At 45.5% G+C, this 25899-nt stretch overlaps 2 protein-coding genes across 2 annotated transcripts; one reads left to right on the top strand and one right to left on the bottom strand.

Annotated features, from left to right (window-relative positions):
* Window positions 1-1058: 1058 nt before the first annotated feature.
* Window positions 1059-17059, bottom strand: mad2l1bp (MAD2L1 binding protein). Its single transcript, XM_078542795.1, has 2 exons — window positions 16708-17059; window positions 1059-2559 (listed from the first exon to the last, which is right to left on the bottom strand). The coding sequence occupies exons 1-2, from the start codon at window positions 17026-17028 to the stop codon at window positions 2029-2031; spliced, it is 852 nt and encodes a 283-aa protein (XP_078398921.1). The 5' UTR covers window positions 17029-17059; the 3' UTR covers window positions 1059-2028.
* A 662-nt stretch (window positions 17060-17721) lies between these two features.
* dnph1 (2'-deoxynucleoside 5'-phosphate N-hydrolase 1) lies at window positions 17722-24610 on the top strand. Its single transcript, XM_078542796.1, has 4 exons — window positions 17722-18054; window positions 19028-19099; window positions 20767-20877; window positions 24369-24610. Exons 1-4 carry the CDS (start codon window positions 17913-17915, stop codon window positions 24485-24487), a joined length of 444 nt encoding a protein of 147 aa, XP_078398922.1. The 5' UTR covers window positions 17722-17912; the 3' UTR covers window positions 24488-24610.
* Window positions 24611-25899: the final 1289 nt, after the last annotated feature.

The raw sequence follows: 25899 nt of genomic DNA, 5'->3' as shown, positions 1-25899 counted from the left end.
CCCACCCCTGATGACCCAACTCCCTCGCAGCATCTTGAGATTTCGACCTCGAGACTCTGCATAGCTGCTTGCAGCCATGGTTGTTGTGATCTTTGATGTCCAGTCAAATACCTTTTCCCCTTCCCCCATCACCCACACCCTCCCCCCCTGGAATCACTGTAGACCTTTCCACGGTCTCACTGCAATCCTCCCCCATGACCCTCATTCCCCCACTGTGGCAGAATCTAGAACCAGGGGTCACTGTTTAAAAATAAGGTGTCGCCCATTTAAAACAGAGATGAGGTGAAATGTTTTCACTCAGAGGGCTGAGTGTCTTTGGAGCTCTCTTCCTGAAAGGGTGGTGGAAGCAAAGTCTTTGAATATTTTTAAGGCAGAGGTGGGTAGATTCTTGGTAACCAAGGGGTGATAGGTTATCGGGGTGGGTGGGATACAGATTTCAGATCACTATCAGATCAGCCATGATTAAACTTATTAAATGGCAGAGCAGGCTCGAGGGGCTGAATGGCCTACTCCTACTCCTTGCTCGTACGTAATGTCAGTGGGTTTATTTAGTTTCTTTAAATTCATTCATTTAACTAGTTTACACTAACTTAACGTATTAGTTATACACTACTCCAATAGCTTAGAGAGCAAAAAAATGTATTACTAACCGATCCCCAGTGACGTCACTGGGTTCAGGAGCTGAATGGGCACAATTGGAAAATTTCATTTCTTTTAATCTTATATCTTTATCTTTGGTCCTTACCTTAGCTATATTTGTTTATGGGTAACTACTTTTTAGTTTTTGAAGTTTATTATCTACACTAGCTGGCATAAAGTTTTAAAAGACTAAATAAAATTTTAAATACTTACTACCTCAATCTTACACAAACCACTACAGTGTTAGGGGCAACAGGAGCATCTCCTCCTCCCCCAAACTCCCCCCTCGCACCAACTTCCCACTGTCTACCTTGCAACATGGATTCCTTAGCCATACCTCAGCAGATATCTTCCACTTTCATACATCTTCTGAGCCACACCCAACTTTAGAAGTAAATGGTAATGAACTTGCACAGAAATCTGGATATATAAAAGTTTATTTTCTGTACTTTTAAATTTCATTAAAAACACACTGATTTTGAGCACCATGTTTGAAAAGCTGATATGAAAGGTTAAATAATTCTTCACATTGATTTTTCACTGACAAACTACTTTCCTTTTTTAAAGTTTTTCTTAAAAAGAAATAATCAAGTATGAATCTTTGGAATTCTCTACCCCAAAGGGCTGTAGATGCTCATTCCATGAGTATATCCAAGACTAGGATCAATAGATTTTTGAGCACAAAGAGAGTTAACAGATATAGGGATAGGGCAGGAAAATGCAGTTGAAGTTGTTTCAACCATGATCTTACTAAATGGCGGAATGAGTTCTTTCTTTCATTTGGCCTACTTTTTAAATGTTCTGAACGGTTGCTGCTGATTATGGACCTACCCAAGGACCATGACCAAGTACCCATCCATCATGCATCAACCTGGACACAAGTCAACTATGGGCTAGTTCAAAGCAGAGCCCAACCCAATCCTTTGGATAGCTTTCAGGAATAGGAACCCAAGCTGATTGCCCCAGTTTAACCTAAGGATGCAAAGGCCAACTACTGCTGGCCAAACCAGGAATTAAACCAGGAACCTTATTGTTTATCAGTCAGTTCCACACCAGCCAATCCCAATATAATTCCCAACTAATTTATTGACACACAAATTAGTTACCATTATTTTTCACACCAAATCAATTATTCTTCCTTTTCTGCTCCAATTTGGCAGATAGATATGTTCCTAGGTCACCACCTCTATTGTAAATCTTAATATATCTTTTCAATGGGGAGGATCATGCAAGTTGCCCAATCGAGATCCAGTTACATACCGGCTGTGTTATTCCCTCCCCATTGGCACAATAGGCTGCTCAAAGTCAAGCCTTTTTTAATTTAAAAACTGGGTACCACATAAATGTTGCAAAAAGATACAGCTATTATTAAAAAGGTTATTATACTAATTAATGAAATCCCTTGATTGATATGGGCGCTTGAAACCAGATATAATCGTCATGGTGAGAACTTGTTGTTTGATCCTTAGCTGATGCGAGGTTCATGGTATCACAGGCCAGGCTAATCACCACCTTCCTGGTGCGGTTTGGAACTCTGTAGCTAAGTTTTGGTCGGAACCACTGAACTCCACAGTCCCTGTGACCTTGGACAAGAAGCACAGTGTTCATCAGAGGAATGGATTTCAACTCATTGAAGATGTCCTTGACAAAGAGTGTGTGGAAAAGTTTGCGAATGCAGGAGACTGTTTTCAAACTCCCCTCAGTGCTGCCAAAGGCAACCCGCTCCATGTTGACCTCGTACATTTCCTTCGGATTGACTATACTGCCACCCAACAGGATGTGCACGCGAGGAACCAGTGTCAGCATGAACATCGCCTCCAGATTCTGGAAAAGCTCATCAAGCTCTGAGAGTGCCCGCTGAAATTTCTTGCAGTTATTCTGTTCGTTCTTTCTTGGACGTGGTAACACAGGATTGCCAGCCTAGGAGAGTAAAAACAGCATGTGAAATTCAGTATACACACTATAACTGAGATGAACAAAGTTTTAGGGGATCATATCCTCCCTTCCCTGTAGTCCTCATCAGGATAACATTGCTCCAGTGGTATTAGATGGGAATTCCATGACATTGAGCCAGCCACAACAAAGAAATGGCAATGAATGACCAAGGCAGGATGGTGCATAACAGATGCAATTTCCTGTACTTCAATGATAAAGCTGGCAGGAGAGGGAGCAGCTGGCAAGTCGCTGCAATACATACTAAAGATCCTGCATAATGGAGCCTGGCTGAGCTGGTAATGGAAGGAGTGGATATTGTGCCTCGTGGCAGGGACACCAATTACTCTGTACTGGATGGTCGAGTTTCTTCAGTGCAGTGGTAATTTCACCCCTAGCTTTTAGACGGTAAAAAGTCATGAAGAGAGCCACTTATTGCAGAATACCCAACATCTACCTTACTGCTATAGCCTTAGTGTTGGTGTGGCAAGTTCAGTTAAACTTCTGGTCAATGGCAACCTCTAAGATGTTCTTGACGAGGGACTGACTGATGGTGTGTTACTGAAGGTTAGGGTGAGGCGGCTGTGCTCTCTCTTGTTTGAAATGGTGTTACCAGGCATTTAAGTTGCACAACTGACAGGTCAAGCCTAGACATGTTCATGTTTAATTATCAGAGGAGTTGCGAATGAAAATAATCACTGTGAAATCAGTAAATAGTTGCGCTCTCGATGTTATGACAGACGACAGCCCATTGAAGATGGCCGATTTGAGGATACTTTTCAAAGGAACTCCTCTGGTGGTGTCAAAGCAAAATACTGCAGATGTTGGAAATCTGAAATAAAAACTGTGTTGGAAAAACTCAGCAGGTCCAGCAGCACTTGTGGAGAGAGAAAGAGTTCAATATGACTAGAGGTGGTGGAAATGGCAGAGGATGATCTTTCGAACGTGGAGGCTAGTGGGGTGGACAGTGAGAATAAGAGGAACCCTATCATATTCCAGGAAGGAGGAAAAGGGGTGAGAGCAGAAGTGTGGGAAATTAGTCAGACATGGTTAAGGACTCTGTCAACCTCAGTGGTGGAGGAGGAATCCTCTGTTGGGGAAAATGGAAGACATGCCAGAAGCACCGTCGTGGAAGGTAGCATCTCCAGAACAGGTGTAAAGGAGATGGTGAAACTGGGAGAATGAAATGGAGTCCTTGCAGGAAGCAGGGTGTGAGGAAGTGCAGTTGAGGTAGCTGTGGGAGTTGGTGAGCCTATAACGAATATTACGACTCAGCCTATCCCCAGAAATGGAGACATAGAAGTCAAGGAAATGAAGGGAAGGGAAGGGAAGGGTCGGAAATGGACCATGTGAAGTTGAGAGAATGGAGCAAACAGAAGCAGAATTCATTAATTTTTCCGGTTCCAGAGAAGAGCAGGAAGCGATACTGATGCCGTCATCGTTAAACCACAAAAAGAATTGGGGAAGGGTGCCAACCAAGTGGGCTGCTTTGTCCTGCATGACATCAAGCTTCTTGAGTGTTGTGGGAGCTGCACTCATCCAGGCAAGTGGGGAGTATTCCATCACACTCCTGACTTGTGCCTTGTGGATGGTGGACAGGCTTTGAGGAGTCAGGAGGTGAGTTACTCATCGCAGGATTCCTAGCCTCTGACCTGCTCTTGTAGCCACAGTATTTATATGGCTAGTCCAGTTCAGTTTCTGGTCAATAGTAACCCCCATGTTGATAGTGGGGGATTCAGCGATGGTAATGCCATTGCAAGTAATTAAGACACTAATGGAATGCTATCCTTTGTTACATAAGGAATTGAACATAAAAGCAAGGATGTTATGCTTCAGTTATACATGGCATTGGGTGAGACCACATCTCGAATACTGTGTGCAGTTTTGGTCTCCTTACTTAAAGGATGGAAATGCGTTGGAGGCATTTCAGAGGGGATTTACTAGATTGATAGCTGGAATGAGTGGGTTGTCTTATGAGGAAAGGTTGGACAGACTGAGCTTGTTTCCACTGGAGCTTAGAAGAGTGAGGGGTGATTTGATTGAACTATATAAAATCCAGAATGGTCTTGACAAGGTGGACATGGAAAGGATGTTTCCTCTCATGGGTGAGTCCAGAACTAGGGGCACTGTTTTAAAATTAGGGATCCTCTTTTTAGGACAAAGATGACGAGGATTTTTTCTCTCTCAGGGTTGTGCGACATTGGAACACTCAGCCTCAAAAGGCGGTGGAGGCACGGTCATTGAATATTTTTAAGTCAGAAGTAGATTGATTCCCCTGCCTAACAAGAATTTAAGGTTACCAGAAGTAGATGGGAATGTCGAAATCGGAAAAACAAGATCGGCCATGATCTTATTGAATGGCGGAGAAGGCTCGAGGGGCCAAATGGCCTACCCCTATTTCTTATGTTCTTATATTGAGTGTCAAGAGGCGATGGTTGGATTCTCTCTAGTTAGAGATGGCCATTGCCTGACACTTGTGTGGCGCGAATGTTACTTGCCACTTGTCAGCCCAAGACTGGATATTGTCCAGGTCTTGCTGCATTTGGACATGGACTGCTTCAGTGTCTGAGGAGCTGTGAATGGTGCTGAACATTGTGCAATCATCAGCGAACATCCCCACTTCTGACCTTATGATGGAAGGAAGGTCATTGATGAAGCAGCTGAAGATGATCGGGCCAAGGACATTACCCTGAGGAACTTCTGCAGTGATGTCCTGGAGCTGAGATGACTGACCTCCAACAACCACAACCAGGTTCCTTTGTGCTAGGTGTGACTCCAACCAGTGGAGAGTTTTCCCCCTGATTCCCATTGACTCCAGTTTTGCTAGGGCTCCTTGATGCCACACTCGGTCAAATGCTGCCTTGATGTCAAGGGCAGTCACTCTCACCTCGGGAGTTCAGCTCTTTTGTCCATGTTTGAACCAAGGCTGTAATGAGGTCAGGAGCTGAGTGGCCCTGGCGGGATCCAACCTGGGCAGGTTACTGCTAAGCAAGTGCCATTTGATAGCACTGTTGACGACCCCTTCCATTACTTTACTGATGATGGAGAGTAGACTGATTGGGCTGTAATTGGCCGGGTTGGATTTGTCCTGCTTTGCGTGTGCAGGGCATACTGGACAATTTCCACATAACTGGGTGGATGCCAGTGTTGTAACTGTATTGGAACAGCTTGGCTAGGGGTGCGGCAAGTTCTGGAGCACAAGACTTCAGTGCTATTGCCGGGATATTGTCAGGGCCCATAGCCTTTCCGCTATCCAGTGCTTTCAGCCGTTTCTTTATATCATGTAGAGTGAATCGAATTGGCTGAAAACTGGCATCTGTAATGCTGGGGAACTCTGGATGAGGCTGAGGTGGATCATCCACTTGGCACCTCTGGCTAATGGTAGATGCAAATGCCTTATCTTTTGCATGATGTGCTGGGCTGCCCCTCTTAATCAATCTCTTGGTCCTTCTTTGTTGAATTTTAAACTGCTTCCAATCTTCAGGCTTGCTACTTTTTCCAGCAACTTTATATGACTCCTCTTTGGATCTAATACTATCCTTAATTTCTTTTGTTAGCCATGATTGGGCCACTTTTCCTGTTGTGTTTTGAAACGCATAAAATTCTGACAGGACTAGGCAGACCGGATGCAGGGATGATATTTCCTCTGACTGGGGGATGGGTGTCTAGAACAAGTGGTCACAATGTCAGGATAAAGGGTAAGCCATTTAGGACTAAGATGAGGAGAAACGTCTTCACTCAGAGGGTGATGAAGCTGTGGGATTCTCTGCCACAGAAGGCTGTGGAGGCCAAGTCACTGAATATATTTGAGGAAATAGATAAATTTTTAGACCCTAAAGGCGTCTAGGGGTACGGAGAGAGAGTGGGAGTACAGCGTTGAGATGGGGGATCGGCTATGATCATGTTGAATGGCAGAGCAGGCGCGAAAGGCCCAACGACCTATTCCTGCTCCTATTTTCTATGTTTCTATGAACAACATTTTCACGCAGCGAGTGGTTAAGGTCTGGAATGCACTCAGTATGTGATGGAGGCAGACTCAATCGAGGCACTCCAAGGGGAATTACTGCTTTCTGAAAAGGAAGAATGTTCAGGGTTACAGGGAGAAGTGGGGGAATGGCATTAGGTGATGCTCATTCAGAAAGCTGATGTAAACATGATGGGCCAAATGGCCTCCGTCTGCACTGCAACAATTCGATGATTCTGTTGAAATGATGTAGACTGTCAGAAGAATCACAAACATATAAAGCGACTGGACAAGAGCAGAAAATATAGTCGAAATAAGACATAGGTTCAGTGGAGCAGGAACAGGCTGAAAGAACAGGTGAACCAGGACAGTCCTGCTTGTGGATTTTGGGAAGGGGATAGAAGGACTGTTCAGGGAAGGGACACTATGAAATGGGGAGCTATGGAGTGAAAATCTCTGATCTCCAGAGGGGATGAGGTTAGTGTCAGTCCTTGAAACACTGGTTTGGTGATCTGGGGTAAGGTCATAGAATCATAACAGCACAGAAGGTGGCCAACCAGCCCATCATATCCATGTTGACTCTTCTTAGGAGCAATAAATGTACTGCCACTATCCTGCCCTCTCCCCCACATCCCTCCTTTTCTGGTATTTAGAAAAAGTAGAAAGCTTTATGCCCATCGTGTCTATGCCAGCTAAAAACGAGCCACCCAGCCGACCCCACTTTCCCCACATTTGGCCTGCAGCCCTGTAGGTTACAGCACTTGAGGTGTATATCCAGGCACCTTTTAGATGAGTTGAGGGTTTCTGCCTCGACTATCCGGTCAGGCAGTGAGTTCCAGACTCCAGCTCTCAGGGTGAAAAACATTTCCTCATCTCCTCTCTAATCTTTCTACCAATCACTTTAAATCTGTGCCCCCTGGTCATTGATCTCTCTGCTAAGGGAAATGGAATCTCCCATCCACTTTATCCATTCTCCTCAAAATCTCCCCTCAGCCTCCTCTGTTTGAAGGAGAACAACCCCAGCCTGTCCAATCTTTCCTCATGGCTGCAATTTTCCAGCCCTGGCAACATCCTCGTAAATCTCCTCTGTACCCTCTCTAGTGCAATTACATCCTGTGACCAGAGCTGCACACAGTATTCAAGTTGCGGCCTGATTAATGATTTGTACAGTTTCAGCATAACCTCCCTGTTCTTATATTTTGTACCTCAGCTAATAAATGAAACTATTCCATATGCCTTCTTAACGACCATATCTCCTGCTACCTTCAGGGATCTGTGGATATTCACTCCAAGGTCTCTCAACTTGCTCTACACCTCTCAGTATCCTCCTATTTGTTGTGTAATCCTTTGCCTTGTTTGACCTCTCCGAATGCATCACCTCACACTTCTCTAGGCTCAATTCCATTTGCCATTTTTCTGCCCACCTGACCAGTCCATTGATATCTTAGAACATAAGAGAAAGGATCAGGGGTAGGCCATTCAGCCCTTTGAGTCCACACCATCATTCAATGAGATCCTGGCTGATTTCCTGCTTCAAAACCATTTTGCTACACTATCACCATATCCCTTGATGTTGTTAATGTGTAGAAATCTATCTTTTTTTATTCATTCACGGGATGTGGGCTTCGCTGGCTGGGCCATCATTTAATGCCCATCCCTTGTTGCCCTTGAGAAACTGGTGGTGGGCTGCCTTCTTGAACCGCTGCAGTCCATGTAGTGTAGGTACACCCACAGTGCTGTTAGAGAGGGAGTTGCAGGATTTTGACCTAGCAACAGTGAAGGAACGGCGATATATTTCCAAGTCAGGATGGTGAGTGGCTTGGACAGGAACTTCCAGGTGGTGCTGCCTTTGTCCATCTGGATGGCAGTGGTTGTGGGCTTGGAAGGTACTGTCAAAGGTGCTGGTGAAGTGCATCTTGGAGATGGTATACACTGTTGATACTGTGCGTCGGTGGTGGGGGGAGTGAATGTTTGCGGATGGGATGCCAATTGTTCTGGAAGGTGTCAAGCTTCTTGAATGTTGTTGGAGCTCTATCCCCTAGCCTAGTATCCCAGTTAACTTCAGTGAGCTCAGCTTTCAAACCCACATAACTGTCCCTAGTTAAGTTTAAAATACTAGTCTTAGACCCACTCTTCTCCCTTTCAAACTGGATATAAAATTCAATCAATCATATTGTGGTCACTGCTACCTGGGGGAGCCTTTACCCTGAAGTCATTAATTAAACCCTTAATTACACAATACCAAGTCTAATATAACCTGCTCTCTGGTTGGTTTCAGAATGTGCTGCTCTAAGAAATTAATTCAAAAACATTCTATAAACTCCTCATCTAAGCTACTCTTGCCAATCTGATTTTAAAATAATAAACTACTATTCTATTTTGGACAAGGAAAATTTGTTGTAAAGAATTATTTATAAATTATGGACTTTATTCAAGAGCCAGACCGCGTATTGCAGAACCAGAACAAGGTCAAACCAGGGAATATTTTTTCTTGAAATGAAGTCTTCTGCATACTACCACAGAACTGAAATGCATAACATGCAACACCATCCCTAAGACCTTTCTGAAAGGTGACGTTCTAAATGAGAAAGCCTCAACGTCATGGATGCCAGTCTTCAGCCTATTTGATTCACTCCACATGATATCAAGAAATGGCTAACCACATACAGATAAAGCAAAGGCTACGGCCCCAGACAGAAGTTCAGTGGTAGTACTAAAGACTTGCTCCAGAACATGCTGCATCCTCAGTTCTCATGAAGCTGAACCTACACTGCCATAGCCTACTCAGTGACTCTCAGTTTCAGCTGCACCAGGATCACTAAGCTCTTGCCCTGATTACAGCCTTGGTCCAAACATGGACAAAAGAGCTGAACTCCCAGGGGTGAGGTGAGAGTGACTGCCCTTGATATCAAGGCAGCATTTGACCAAGTGTGGCATCAAGGAGCCCTAGCAAAACTGGAGTCAATGCATCCGAACTAGACCAGCCATATAAATACTGCAGCTACAAGGGCAGGTCAGAGGCTGGAATTTCTGCAGCAACTCAACTCCTGATTCCCAAAAGCCTGTCCACCATCTACAAGGCATAAGTCAAGAGGGTGATGGAATATTGTCAATTTTCTTGCGACAAACTCAAGAAGCTTGATACTATCCAGGGCAAACATACGAATTTGGAGGAGGCTGCCACTCGGCCCTCGAGCCTGCTCCGCCATTCAATAAGATCATGGCTGATCTGATTGTAACCTCAACCCCACATTCCTCCCTACCCCCGATAACCTTTCACCTCCCCCTCCCCCCTTAATCAAAAGTCCATCCAGTTCTGCCTTAAAAATATTCAGACTCTGTTTCCACTACTTTTGAGGAAGAGAGGTCCAAAAACTCACGACCCTCAGAAAAAATTCCTCCTCATCTCTGCCTTAAATGAGTGGCCCCTTATTTTAAACAGCGACCCTTAGTTATTCTCCCACAAGGGAAACATGGTTTCCACAGCTGCCCTGTCAAGACCCGTCAGGATCTTAAAGGATTCAATCAATTCACCCCTTACTCTTCTAAGCTCCAGTGGATACAAGCCTAACCTGTCCAATCTTTCCTCATAAGACAACCCGCCCATTCCTGGTATTAGTCTAATAAACCTTCTCTGAACTGCTTCTAATGCATTTACATCTTTCCTTAAATAAGGAGACCAGTACTGTACACAATACCCCAATGTGGTCTCACCAGTGCCCTATACAACTGAAGCATAACCTCCCTACTTTTGTAATCAATTCCCCTCACAATAAATGATAACATTCCTAATTACTTGCTTTCCTAATTACTTGCTGTACCTGCATATTAGCCTTTTGTGATTCATGCACTAGGACATTCAGGTCCCTCTGAATCCCAGAGCTCTGCAATCTCTCACCATTTAGGTAATAAGATTCTTTTTTATTCTTCCTGCTGAAATGGACAATTTCACATTTGCCCACATAATACTCGAGTTGCCAGATCTTTGCTCATTCACTTAACTTATGTACCTTGCAGCCTCCTTATATCCTCTTCGCAATTTACTTTCCTACCTATCTTTGTGTCAACAGCAAATTTAGCTACCATACTTTCGGTCCCTTCATCAAAGTGATTTATATAAATAGTAAAAACTTGAGGCCCCAGCACTGCTTCTTGTAACACACCAGACCAATTAATGCCTACTCTCTGCTTCCTGTTAGCCAGCCAATCTTCGATCCATTTTTTTTAATATTCATTCATGGAATGTTGGCATCACTGACTAGGCCAGCATTTACTGCCCATCCCTAATTGCCACTGTTCAGACAGCATTTAAGAGTCAATCACATTGCTGTGGGTCTGGAGTCACATGTAGGCCAGACCACGTAAGGACAGCAGATTTCCTTCCCTTAAGAAAACTAGTGAACCAGGTGGGTTTCTACAACAATTGGCAATGGTTTTGTGGTTATCAGTCTTTTAATTCAAATTTTACCATCTGCTGTGATGGGATTCAAACCCAGGTCCCCAGGTCTCTGGAATACCAGTCCATGCCAATATGTTACCCCCTACACCATGAGCTTTTATTTTATGCAATAACCTTTGGTGTGGCACTTTATCAAATACCTTCTGGAAATCTAAGTACAGTACATCCACCGGTTCCCCTTTATCCACAGTGAATGTGATTCCTTCAAAGAACTCCAAGAAATTGGTCAAACATGATTTCCCTTTCACAAAACCATGTTGACTCTGCCCGATTACCTTGAATTTTTCTAAGTGTCCTGCTATAACATCTTTAATAATAGCTTCTAACATTTTCCACATGACAGATGTTAGGCTAACTGGCCTTTAGTTTCCTGCTTTCTGTTTCCCTCCCTTTTTGAATAAATTTGCTACTTCCAATCTAATAGAACCTTTCCCAAATCTAGGGAATTTTGCAAAAATTAAAACCAATGCATCAACTATCTCACTAGTCACTTCTTTCAAGACTTTAAGGTAAAGTCCATTAGGACCTGGGCATTTGTCAGCCCGCAGCCCCAACAATTTGCTCACTACCACTTCCCTGGTGATTGTAATTTTCCCCGAGTTCCTCCCTCCCTTCAATTTCCTGATTTACAGCTATTTTTGGGATGTTACTTGTGTCCTCTATAAGACCATAAGACATAGGAGCAGAAATTAGGCCATTCGGCCCATTGAGTCTGCTCCGCCATTCAATCATGGCTGATAAGTTTCTCAACCCCATTCTCCCGCCTTCTCCCCATAACCTTTGATCTCCTTACCAATCAAGAACCTATCTATCTCCGTCTTAAATACACTCAATGACCTGGCCTCCACAGCCTTCTGTGGCAATGAATTCCATGGATTCACCACTCTCTGGCTAAAGAAGTTTCTCCTCATCTCTGTTCTAAAAGGTCTTCCCTTTACTCTGAGGCTATGCCCTCAGGTCCTAGTCTCTCCTACTAATGGAAACATCTTCCCCACGTCCACTCTATCCAGGCCTTTCAGTATTCTGTAAGTTTCAATCAGATCCCCCCTCATCCTTCTAAACTCCATCGAGTATAGACCCAGAGTCCTCAAACGTTCCTCATATGTTAAGCCTTTCATTCCTGGGATCGTTCTCGTGAACCTCCGCTGGACCCTCTCCAGGGCCAGCACATCTTTCCTGAGATACGGGGCCCAAAATTGCTCACAATATTCTAAATGTTGTCTGACCAGAGCCTTATAAAGCATCTGCAGCACATCCCTGCTTTTATATTCTAGTCCTCTCAAAATAAATGCCAACATTGCATTTGCCTTCCTAACTACCGACTCAACCTGCAAGTTAACCTTAAGAGAATCCTGGACTAGGAGTCCCAAGTCCCTTTGCACTCCAGATTTCTGAATTCCCTCCCCATATAGAAAATAGTCTATGCCTCTATTCTTCCTACCATAGTGCATGACCTCACACTTGCCCACGTTGTATTCCATCTGCCACTTCTTTGCCCATTCTCCTAACCTGTCCAAATCCTTCTGCAGCCTCCCCGCCTCCTCAATATTACCTGTCCCTCCACCTATCTTTGTATCATCTGCAAACTTAGCCAGGATGCCCTCAGTTCCTTCATCTAGATCATTAATGTATAAAGTGAAAAGTTGTGAAATTATAATGAAGACCAAAGCAAAATACCTGTCTAATTCATCTGCCATCTCCATACTTTCCATTATCAATTCCCCAGGCGCACTTTCTATAGGACCAACACTCACTTTGTTAACTCTTCTTATTTAAACATCCATAGAAACTCTTACTATGTCTTTGTCAATAGCTAGCTTTCTCTCGTACTCTGATTTTTCCCTCGTTTAATCTTTTTGTCATTCTTTGCTGTTCTTTATATTCTTTCCAGCCTTCTGACCTGCCACCCATCTTTGCACAATTATATGCTTTTTCTTTACGTTTAATACTATCTTTAACTTTTTTAGTTAACCACGGATGGTGGGCCCTCCCCTTGGAATTTTTCTTTCTCATTGGAATGTATATATTCTGTGTATTTTGAAATATCCCTTTAAATGTCTGCCACTGAACCTCTATTAACCTATCCCTTAACCTCAATCGTCAGTTCACTTTAGCTAGCTCTGCTTTCATTGCCTCATAATTGCCCTTACTTAGTTTAAAATACTAGTCTTGGATGCACTCGTCTCTCCCTCAAAACAAATGTAAAATTCAATCATGCTATGATCACTACCTAGGAGTGCCTTCATTAGGACGTTATCAATTAATCCTATCTCTTTGATCAATACCAGGCCTGGTACAGCCTGCTCTCTGGTCGGCTCCAGAACATGCTGTTCTAAGAAACTCTCTAAAAAACATCCAAGAACTCCTCATCTACGCTACCTTTGCCCATCTGAATTTTCCCGTCTATATTTAGATTAAAATCCCCCATGATTATGCTGTACCTTTCTGACAAGCTCCCATTATCTCTTCTTTTATACTCTATAGTTACAATTAGGGGGCCTGTACATCACTCCCACAAGTGACTTCCTGCCTGTTTCATTTTTCATCTCAACCCAAACTGTTTCTACATCCTGGTTTCCTGAACTTCGGTCTTCCCTTTCTAATGTGCTAATACCATTATTAATTAACAGAACCACCTCTCCACATTTTCCTAACTTCCGTTCTTCCTGAATGATATGTACCCTTCAATATTCAGGTACCAATCTATCCTGTAGGCATGTCTCTATATGGCTATTAGATCGTATTTATTTCTATTTGTGCGATCAGTTCATCTGTTTTGTTTCGAATACTACATGCGTTTAGATACAGAGCATTTAGTTTTGTCCTTTTATTAGTTTTGTAGTGTCTAGCCTTATCTGCTGATTTACTCTTAGATTTGTACTCTCAGACTCTGAGTTTTACATCCCAGAAACAGGTCCTTCGGCCCATCGTGTCCGTGCCGGCCATCAAGCTCCTCTCTATCCTAATTCCATTTTTCAGCACTTGGTCCATAGCCCTGTATGCTATAGCATTTCAAATGCTCATCTAAATACTTAAATGTTGTGAGGGTTCCTGCCTCTACCACCCCCTCAGGCAGTGTGTTCCAGATTTCAAGGGTGAAAAAATATTACCTCAGATTTCCTGCCCCTTACCTTAAATCTATGCCCTCTGGATATTGACAGCTCCGCTAAGGGGAAAAGTTTCTTCCTATCTATGCCCCTCATAATTTTGTATACCTCTATCAGGTCCCCCCTCAGCTTTCTCTGCTCTATGGTAAACAGTCCTAGCCTATCCAGTCTCTCTTCATAGCTGAAACGCTCCAGCCCAGGCAACATCGTGGCGAATCTCCTCTACACCCTCTCCAGTGCAATCACATCCTTCCTATAGTGTGGCAACCAGAACTGCACACAGTACTCCAGCTGTGGCCTAACTAGTGTTTTATACAGCTCCAACATAACCTCCCTGCTCTTATATTCTATGCCTCGGCTAATAAAGGCAAGTATCCCATATGCCTTCTTAACTACCTTATCTACCTGTGCTGCTGCCTTCAGGGACCTATGGACATGTACACCAAGGTCCCTCTGACCCTCTGTACCCCCTAGGGTCCTACCATTCATTGTGTATTCCCCTGCTATTAGTCCTCCCAAAATGCATCACATCACACTTCTCAGGATTAAATTCCATTTGCCACTGCTCTACCCATCTTACCAGCCCATCTATATTGTACTGTAATCTAAGGCTTTTGTCCTCACTATTTATGACACCACCAATTTTCGTGTCATCTGCAAACTTACTGATCATACCTCCCATAGAAACTAGGAGCAGGAGTAGGCCATTCGGCCCTTCGAGCCTGCTCCGCCATTCATTATGATCATGGCTGATCAGCCAACTCAATAGCCTGCTCCCGCTTTCTCCCCATATCCTTTGATCCCTTTCGTCCCAAGAACTATATCTAACTCCATCAGGCTAACTGTTTTCCAAGTGCTCAGCTATTAAATCTTTTGTAAACAATTCACGTCTAAATCATTAATGTACACTACAAACAGCAAGGATCCCAGCACCGATTCCTGCAATACAATATTTTGGCCTCAACTACTTTCTGTGGTAGTGAATTCCACAGGCTCACCACTCTCTGGGTGAAGAAATTTCTCCTCATCTCAGTCCTAAATGGTCTACCCCATATCCTCAGACTCTGACCCCTGGTTCTGGACTCCCCCACCATCGGGAACATCCTTTCTGCATCTACCCTGTCTAGTTCTGTTAGAATTTTATAGGCTTCTATGAGATTCCCCCTCATTCTTCTCAACTCCAGCGAATACAATCCTAACCGACTCAATCTCTCCCCATGTCAGTCCCGCCATCCCAGGAATCAGTCTGGTGCACTCCCTCTATAGCAAGAACATCCTTCCTCAGATAAGGAGACCAAAACTGCACACAATATTCCAAGTGTGGTCTCACCAAGGCCCTGTATAATTGCAGCAAGACATCCCTGTTCCTGTACTCGAAGCCTCTCGCTATGAAGGCCAACAAACCATTTGCCTTCTTTACACCTGTTGCACCTGCATGCTTACCTTCAGCGACTGGTGTACGAGGACACCCAGGTCTCATTGCACATTCCCCTCTCTCAATTTATAGCCATTCAGATAATAATCTGCCTTCCTGTTTTTGCTACCAAAGTGATTAACCTCACATTTATCCACATTATACTGCATCTGCCATGCATTTGACCACTCACTCAGCTTGTCCAAGTCACACTGAAGCATCTCTGCATCCTCCGCACAGCTCACCCTCCCACCCAGCTTTGTGTCATCTGCAAATTTGGAGATATTACATTTAGTTCCCTCATCTAAATCATTAATATATATTGTGAATAGCTGGGTCCCAGCACCGATCCCTTTGGTACCCCATTAGTCACTGCCTGCCATTCGGAAAAAGACCCGTTTGTTCCTGCTCTTTGTTTCCTGTCTGCCAACCAGTTCTCTATCCATTTCAATACACTACCCCCAATCCCATGCGCTTTAATTTTACACGCTAATCTCTTATGTGCGACTTTGTCGCAAGCCTTCTGAAAGTCCAAATAAACCACATCCACTGGCTCCCCCTCATCAACTCTACTAGTTACATTCTCGAATAATTCCAGTAGATTTGTCAAGCATGATTTCCCTTTCGTAAATCCATGCTGACTCTGTCTGATTCTGCCACTGTTTTCCATGTGCTCAGCTATTAAATCTTTAATAACGGACTCTAGAATTTTCCCCACTACCGATGTCAGGCTGACTGGTCTATAATTCCCTGTTTTCTCTCTACCTCCCTTTTTAAATAGTGGGGTTACATTAGCTACCCTCCAATCTGTAGGAACTGCTCTAGAGTCCATAGAATCTCAGAAGATAACCACCAATGCATCCACTATTTCTAGGTCCACTTCCTTAAGTGCTCCGGGATCGAGATTATCAGGTCCTGGGGATTTATTGGCCTTCAATCGCATCAATTTCCCCAACACCATTTCCCTAATAATACTGATTTCTTTCAGGAGTGCAGGCCAGGACATTGAATATACTCAAGGCTGCATTAGATAGGTTTTTTGGATAGGACAGATAGGAAAGTGGAGTTGAGGCTACAATCAGATCAGCAATGATTTTATTGGGTGACAGAGCAGGCTTAATGGATCAAATGGTCTCCTCCTGCTTTATGATCTTTCATACAGAGACAATATTCCTGATATGGTTGTACTCACCATCCCACATTCTCGCCTGCTGAAGAAAGCTAGTTGTTGATATGGGAGTGGTAACTGCTGTCTCTGGTACAGGACATGTTTCAGAAGCTCACACACCAGCCGGCAGCAGCTCTCCGGACTCAAGTGACCAGGGAAAAGCACTGGGAGCTCAGCCTCTCCACCAGCCTCAAACCTGGAGTCACTCAGCAGCTCCCACCCCACACCAGACCGTGGCTGCAGTTCAGTCTCTCTTCTGTACCCACTTTCCCTGTCCTCCTCAGTAGACAGACTCTCACCATGACTGCCGGCTGTTCCTGCTGCCACACAAGACCCTTTCCCCATCTCGCCCGCCTTCCCCTCCTCCTGCACCCTCTCCGCCTTCCCCTCCTCCTGCACCCTCTCCGCCTTCCCCTCCTCCTGCACCCTCTCCGCCTTCCCCTCCTCCTGCACCCTCTCCGCCTTCCCCTCCTCCTGTACCCTCTCCGCCTTCCCCTTCTCCACCACCACCTTCTCCTCCTCCTCCCCCTCCACCTTCTCCTCCACCTTCCCCTCCTCCTCCCCCTCCACCTCCTCCTCCTCCTCCCCCTCCACCTCCTCCTCCCCCTCCCCCTCCACCTCCTCCTCCCCCTCCCCCTCCTCCTCCCCCTCCCCCTCCCCCTCCTCCTCCCCCTCCCCCTCCACCTCCTCCTCCCCCTCCCCCTCCACCTCCTCCTCCCCCTCCCCCTCCACCTCCTCCTCCCCCTCCACCTTCTCCTCCTCCTCCCCCTCCACCTCCTCCTCCACCTTCCCCTCCTCCTCCACCTTCTCCTCCTCCTCCACCTTCTCCTCCTCTTCCACCTTCCCCTCCTCCTCCTCCGGCACCCTCTCTGCCTTCCCCTCCGCCTTCCCCATCTCCTCCTCCTGCACCCTCTCTGCCTTCTCCTCCACTCTCTCCCAGTCCCCGGCGGCAGCCGCCATCTTGCATTTCCCGCGCCTGCGCATGCAAGCCCCGCCCCCTGACCGTTATTTTCAGTTACCAGCCCCGTCCGCCATGTTTGATACTGGCACCGAGTTAAACTGAGGAATGTTAAAAATTTAATTTTACTAAACCACTGATGACTGTACAATCAAAAGAACAACTATGCGAAAATATAAATTTTTACAAGGGTTAAACTCAGTGAAAACATTTACCAGGTACGGCGCCATCGTTGATAAAGGCGTCGAGCAAAGCGCGGGAAAAGCGGAGGATGAGTTTGGGGATTTATTTCTGTGGGAGTATCCGCGGAGGGAGACAGGATGTGGAGATTTACTCCCGGATTATCAGCAACTTGAAGAGATTTGGAAAAGTTTTTACAGAGCACATCGGGAACCCGGATTTAAATGTGAAAAGTGAGTTCAGATTCCTCACCAACTGCCCCCTCCACCTCCCTCCCTCTTTGCCCCCCTCCCTCCCTCCCTCTTTGCCCCCCTCCCTCCCTCTTTGCCCCCCTCCCTCCCTCCCTCCCTCCCTCTTTGCCCCCCTCCCTCCCTCCCTCCCTCTTTGCCCCCCTCCCTCCCTCCCTCCCTCTTTGCCCCCCTCCCTCCCTCCCTCCCTCCTTGCCCCCCTCCCTCCCTCCCTCCCTCTTTGCCCCCCTCCCTCCCTCCCTCCCTCTTTGCCCCCCTCCCTCCCTCCCTCTTTGCCCCCCTCCCTCCCTCCCTCCCTCTTTGCCCCCCTCCCTCCCTCCCTCCCTCTTTGCCCCCCTCCCTCCCTCCCTCCCTCTTTGCCCCCCTCCCTCCCTCCCTCCCTCTTTGCCCCCCTCCCTCCCTCCCTCTTTGCCCCCCTCCCTCCCTCCCTCCCTCTTTGCCCCCCTCCCTCCCTCCCTCCCTCCCTCTTTGCCCCCCTCCCTCCCTCCCTCTTTGCCCCCTCCTCCCTCCCTCCCTCCCTCTTTGCCCCCTCCTCCCTCCCTCCCTCCCTCTTTGCCCCCCCCCTCCCTCCCTCTTTGCCCCCTCCTCCCTCCCTCTTTGCCCTCCTCCCTCCCTCCCTCTTTGCCCCCTCCTCCCTCCCTCCCTCCCTCTTTGCCCCCTCCTCCCTCCCTCCCTCCCTCTTTGCCCCCTCCTCCCTCCCTCCCTCCCTCTTTGCCCCCCTCCCTCCCTCCCTCTTTGCCCCCCTCCCTCCCTCCCTCTTTGCCCCCCTCCCTCCCTCCCTCCCTCTTTGCCCCCTCCTCCCTCCCTCCCTCCCTCTTTGCCCCCCCTCCTCCCTCCCTCCCTCTTTGCCCCCCCTCCCCCACTGATGTGTTTATCTGAGGATGATATCATTCACTTTGTTTATTTGCTTTAATTTATTTGCAGAGTTAGTGTTCATTCTCTGTCTGCTTTATCACAGGTGAGGATGGAGTGACGACTGAGGATAGATATATCCATGATAGGGATTTGATGTGGCTGAAGCAGGCAGATGGTGAGTTTGGTTTGTACATATAAGAGAATGTTGCATCCCTTTTTTCTGAATTGTTAGTCTGTGGGTCATTGAAATTATTGAAGGCAGACTTGATAGACCACAGAGTCAGGGTTTTTGGGGGTCAGACAGGAATGTGGTGTTGAGACCACAACCGGATCAGCAACAATCTTACTGAATGGTGGAGCAGCCTTGAAGGGCTGAATGGCCTACCTCCTCTCGTGAGTCTTACGTTCCTATGTTCCTCTTCATGGAGCAGAATTTAGGCTGTGGATATTTCAGGTCATGGAATTGGGTTAGCGTAGTGTATAGTTTTGTTGTCCTTACATGAGGAAGGACCTACTTGGTCTGGAGAGACTGCAAGAAATGTTTGCCAGACAGGTCTTAAGATGAAGGGGACTGTCCTATGAAGAGACATTGAGTAGATTTTCCCTGGAATTCAGAAGAACGAGAAGTGATCTCATTGAAACATATGGAATACTTCAAGGGCTTGACAGGGCAGATGCTGAGGGACTAAATGGCCTAATCCTATTTCTGTGTTCCTTTGAGATAAAGACTAGCATTCCAATAGCTGCTTTAATTGCTTTTTTGTACCAATGCCCTTGTGTACTTGGACTCCTAAATCTCTTTGTTCCTCTACAGTCCCTCATCATTTAAAAATTCTTTGATTTCTCAGAGGGGCATGTTAGTGGGGTGGTGAAAAAGGCATATGGGACACTTGCCTTTATCAATCAAGGCATAAATTACAAAAGTAGGGAGGTCATGTTGGAGTTGGATAGAACCTTGGTGAGGCCACAGCTGGAGTACTGTGTGCAGTTCTGGTTGCCACATTATAGGAAGTATGTGATTGGGTTGTTTTTGTTGGAGCAGAGAACACTGAGGGGGCGACCTGATCGAGGTGTACAAGATTATGAGGGGCATGGACAGGGTGGATAGGTAGCAGCTGTTCCCCTTAGTTGAAGGGTCAGTCACAAGGGGGCATAAGTTCAAGGTGAGGGGCAGGAGGTTTAGGGGGGATATGAGGAAAAACTTTTTTACCCAGAGGGTGGTGACGGTCTGGAATGCGCTGCCTGGGAGGGTGGTGGAGGCGGGTTGCCTCACATCCTTTAAAAAGTACCTGGATGAGCACTTGGCATGTCATAACATTCAAGGCTATGGGCCAAGTGCTGGTAAATGGGATTAGGTAGGTAGGTCAGGTGCTTCTCGCGTGTTGGTACAGACTCGATGGGCCGAAGGGCCTCTTCTGCACTGATTCTGTGATCCTTGGATCCAAAGCGGATGTCCTTGCATTTCCCCACATTGAGCCCCAAAAGTTGTGCCCATTCACCTAACCTATCAATGTCTTTGTGTAACTTGCTGTTCCCATCCACAACTTAACTGTGTCTTCTAACATGGTGTCATCTGCAAACTTCAGTTCAACGCCCTCATTCCCTTCATCCAAATCATTGGCCCCAGTACAGATCCCCGAAGAGTGCCATCAGTTGTAGAAATCCTATTGCCACTGTGGCTGATAAGATAACTTGGCCCATACAGGATAAAAACCTGCAAATTTTATTCTGCATGCCTTAGTACTCACTGAGAGGGATGATAATTAATTCCTGTGCAGTATTCTTTAATTTACCCAGAGTTCTGGGTTCTTCTATGTAATGAAATGTCTTTCTCCTCGGCAGTAATAGTGGCAGAGGTCACCCAGCCTTCCTTAGGTGTTGGTTATGAACTTGGAAGAGCTGTAGCCATGAACAAGAAGATTTTGTGTTTGTTCAGAACATCATCAAAACACCGTGAGTATCTGCAACATGAGTAAGTAGAAAATCTTCAAACATGTACGAAGCCCTTCAATCCATGTTCCTCGACATGGAAAGAAATGTGAGCTCTGGTTAAAATGCACATTGGCTCACTGAGCCAGAATAAATCCAGCATGCTTTACAATCGTATAATGGACCAACTTCCTTCCAAAAATTCCACTACTTGGAACAAACAGTTGCATAAATCTAGCTCATGTACTGAAAATTGCCAGGATTTCTAAACTTCAGATTATTGCGTTTTTCTATTTGTTCACAAACTGGAGGCATGGCCACCATTTATTGCCTATCCCTAATTGCCCTTGAGAAGGTGGTGGCGATTCGCTATCTTGAACCAGTACCATCCCAGCTTGTCACGATGATGTTAGGAACCGTTAACATTTAAAGAAGTCCGAATACCCAGCAAGTAACCAACGGAATGGCATTAACCAACTACCACAAGATTTCACATATTTTAAATAGAAATTAAGCAAGGCATGCATCATGAGCAACACTATAGCCGATAAAGACTTCTGCTATAAACTCAGTTCTATCTTTTTACTCTTTCCCCCACGAAGAGTTCCCATATCTTATGAAATCTTGAAGGCTCATTCACATTTCCTGGAATGAACCCAAATTCTCCTTAGTATTCCAACTATTCCTCCATGGCCCTCCATCTTTTCCTTCATACACTGCACAACTGTGGATGCATCAGCTCCTTGTTCAGGTTGTCAGATATCCAACTACCTTCCCACAGGTTTCCAAGCCAACTCTGTCATAATGCTCTATGAGGACCACTGTAGATTTCTTCCACAGCTGGAAGCTAGAGAAAATATTCCAGCTGCCTCTTCCTCACAAACCAAACTGAACTGCCTGTTTCTGTCAACAAACACACCAGATAAACTAAAGAAAATAAGCTTCTAACCAAGGCTGCACCCTGAATTATGATCTCTATTGCAACATGATGCACACTGCCTGTCCCAAATAGAAATGAAATGCAAATGAACTACCTTTTAATTCCAAAGCTTTCCTTGATATTGGGAAACCATATGAATAACTTGTAGTTCTAACAAAGACAGGACTATGCTTCCCAGTCTTATTGGCACCATTATGAAGCTAAGGACAAGCTCCCTGCTGCTTACGATCTTTCCTTTCTGGCTGATGTCTTAATGGCTCCAACCTTTTGATTTGCTAACTGCCTTAGGTTTGTTTATCATTTAACTTGCATTGAAAAGTTCCAATTCCCTAACCAAACCAAACCAGAAGTTATTTTCCTAAAACTGAAAGTTGTATTCTAAAACACATGAATTATGAACCAGATTGCAACAATCTGGTCTAGGTACACCCACAGCATTGTTCGGGAGGGAGTTTCAAGGTTTTGACCCAGCAACAGTAAAGGAATGGTGATTTAGTTCCAAGTCAGAATGGTGTTGCTTGGGAGAGATCTTGCAGGTGATGGTGGTGTCCTTGTGTATCTGCTGTCCTTGTCATTCTAGGATGTAAAGGTCACAGGCTTGATGAGCTGCTGCAGTACATCTTTTGATTGTTATACATTGCTGCCACTGTGCATCGATGATAGAAGGAGCAAATGTTTAAGGTGGTGGATGGGGTGCCAAATAAGTAGGCTGCTTTCTACTAAATGGTGTCAAGCCTCTTGAGCGTTGTTGGAGCTGCACTTATCCAGGCAAGTGGAGATTATTCCATCACACTCCTGACTTGTGTCACGACTCACTGGGGATAGTGCGCTGTACTATCAGGCCTCACTGTTCCCTGAGCCATGACAAATGTGAAAATTTTGACCTAACTACCAGATTGCCCCAATTCTACTTAACTGTTTAATTTAGGTTAACAGAATATGAGCACCAGGTTTGTAAACTTAATAAGGAAGTCACTGTTTATTGAACAAATTGTCTGCAACCAGTGGCAAATGAAAGAAATATGAACTGCTTAACTTCTAACTCAATAACTTAAACTTTACCCCTTTTTAAACCCCTACACAAACACACACACAGGCCACACAAAATATGGGTTTTAAGGGTGAGATAAAACAGTTCAATAGAACCAATCCGGGGTTCAGGATTAGATGGATTGACTTTGATTGCTTTCTTCCAAATTCCTTGCAGGTTGTTGTGGCTGACACGAAGTCATCTCCCAACACTTGTTGTCTGTGCTTCTCTGGTTGAAACTTGTTTTTAATGTCTCTACTGTTGATTTTTGCCCTTTTCTTCCGGACTGGGGTTTCTCAGGATAGAGATTCTCACAAAAGCAGCATACAGCGATGTGAGGAATAGCCAGCTAGCTATTATGGCAGGATTACTGGAGTCTTACAAAATACGAGAGAGAGATTTCAGGTCTTTCCTCTTTTCAGGCTAGGAACTGATCTACTGCACCATCCTCACACAGAACCTGGCCACTTGGTCAAGAGCCAATCAAAATGCTGTCGCTAGGCAGTTCTCTCTTAAACCAGGTCTCCTTTCCAGCACCATTCTGTCCAACCTGGCGCACGCAGTTCCAGGAGATAGCAACACTGTAGATTTTATTCTTCCTGCTCCAGTGACCATCTCTTTTAAACTGCAGCCATGGTAATTTTAAAAGTCACAGTCCAAGAAAAAATAAAAATGTGTTCTTTACATTTGCGCCTTGTAGATGGTGGACAGGCTTTATGGAGTCAGGAGGTGAGTTATTCGCTGCAGAATTCCCAGCCTCTGACCTGCCCTTGTTGCCAGAGTATTTATGTGGCTGGTCCAGTTAATCTTCTAACCATTGGTGACCCTCAGGATGTTGATAGTGGGTGTTTTGGTTAATGGGTCTGAACACTGAAATCATCAGCAAACATTCCCACTTCTGACTTTCTGCTGGAGGGAAGGTCATTTCTGAAGCAGCTGCAGATAGTTGGGCCAACAACACTACCCTGAGGAATTCCTGCAGCGATGTTCAGTTTATCCTGGAGTACAAATCTTCAGCACTACAGCGGGAATGTTGTCAGAGGCCCATAGGCTTTATGTCCAGTGCGCACAGATGTTTTGATATCACGTGGAGTGAATTGAATTGGCTGAAGATTGACATCTGTGATGCCGGGGACCTCCAGAGGAGGAGGCCAAGATGGGTCATCCACTCGGCTCTGCTCCTATTTCACATGTTCTTTTATGGGTATCTTCATTTACTTTAACATCCCTGAGAAATTGGCTAATGTTTCTACCTCAGTCACTATCCAGTTGACTCTCTTGTGAGTTCAAGGATGAGGTTGGCTGAGATGTCCTTTGCAGAGGCAAAAGCTTCTGACTAATGAATAATGGCTCCAAAGTTTGAGAGGTGACTTGTGTCTGGGGAACAGAAACTAATCAATGTATCATCACCTTGGGGCAGTCAGTAACACTGTTGTAGTCACTACACCATGAGCTAACACTATGAGCAACTGTAATTCCAGTCACGTGTTAAAAACAATTACAGAAATTGAGAAGAGATTGACTCAAGCCATTTGTTTCCCACAGTTCTCTCTGCAATGATTCGAGGGGCCGAAAATGGAACAAGTCTCCAAGTGAGGGATTACTCTGAGGAGGAATTGGAAACTATTCTACAACAATATTTTGAGAAGCAACTACAGACATGAGTAATGCCACTGCCCAAAAATTCCTTCCTCAAAAGTGGGATTCTATTCATGTATTGATAATGTTGGCTATTGGTGCCTTGTACTCGACAGACAAAAATAAAATTCACAGAATTTCAATTTAAATGGTGAGAGCTCTGAAGGACGTTTTTTTTTGTTCATGGGGTGTGAGCATCGCTGGCTGGGCCAGCATTTATTGCCCATACCTAATTGCCCTTCAGAAGGTGGTGGTGAGCTGCCTTCTTGAACCACTGCAGTCCATGTGGTGTAGGTACACCCACAGTGCTGTTAGGGAGGGAGTTCCAGGATTTTGACCCATTTGACAGTGAAGGAACGGTGATATATTTCCAAGTGAGGATGGTGAGTTACTTGGAGGGGAACTTCCAGGTGCTGGTGTTCCCATCTATCTGCAGCCCTTGTCTTTCTAGATAGTAGTGGTCATGTGTTTGGAAGGTGCTGTCTGAGGAGTCTTGGTGAGTTCCTGCAGTGCATATAGATGGTACACACTGCTGCCACTGTGTGTAGCTGCTGGGGGCAGTGAATGTTTTGTGGCTGTGGTACCAATCAACTGGGCTGCTTTGTCCTGGACGGTGTCAAGCTTCTTAAGTGTCGTTAGACCTGCACTCATCCAGACAAGTGGGGAGTATTCTATCACACTCCTGAATTTTGCCTTGTAGATGAGGGACAGGCTTTAGGGAGTCAGGAGATGTGTTACCTGTCAGATCATTCCTAGCCTCTGACCTGCTCTTGTAGCCACAGTATTTATGTGGCTAGTCCAGTTCAGTTTCTGGTCAATGGTAGCCCCCCGGATGTTGATAGTGGGGGATTCAGTGATGGTAATGCTTCTGAACGTCAAGGGGTGATGGTTGGATTCTCTCTTGCTGAAGGTCATTGCCTGACACTTGTGTGGAAAATATGTTCATTGCCATTTATCGTCCAGGTCTTGCTGCATTTGGACATGGGCTGCTTCAGTATCTGAGGAGTTGCAAATGGTGCTGAACATTGTGCAATCATCAGCGAACATCCCCACTTCTGACCTTATGATGGAAGGATGAAGCAGCTGAAGACAGTTGGGCCAAGGACGTTACCCTGAGGAATTCCTACAGCAATGTCTCGGAGTTAAGATGATTTGGCTTCCAAAAACGAGAGCTATCGTCATTTGTGCCAGGTATGGCTCCAACCAATGGATTGTACTCCCCTGATTCCCATTGACTTCAATTTTGCGAGGGCTCCTTGATGCCACGCTTGGTCAAATGCTGCCTTGATGTCAAGGCTGACACACACACTCACATCTTGAGTTCAGCTCTTTTTTGTCCATGTTTGGACCAAGGCTGTAATGAGGTCAGGAGCCGAGTAGAACCCAAACTGAGTGTCAGTGAGTAGGTTATTGCTGAGTAAGTGCTGCTTGATAACAC

This window comes from Cetorhinus maximus, chromosome 5, assembly GCF_964194155.1.
Source record: "Cetorhinus maximus chromosome 5, sCetMax3.hap1.1, whole genome shotgun sequence".
Lineage (NCBI taxonomy): Eukaryota > Metazoa > Chordata > Chondrichthyes > Lamniformes > Cetorhinidae > Cetorhinus > Cetorhinus maximus.
The sequence above is the reverse complement of the archived record's forward strand: the minus strand, read 5'-3'. Positions and strand labels throughout refer to the sequence as shown.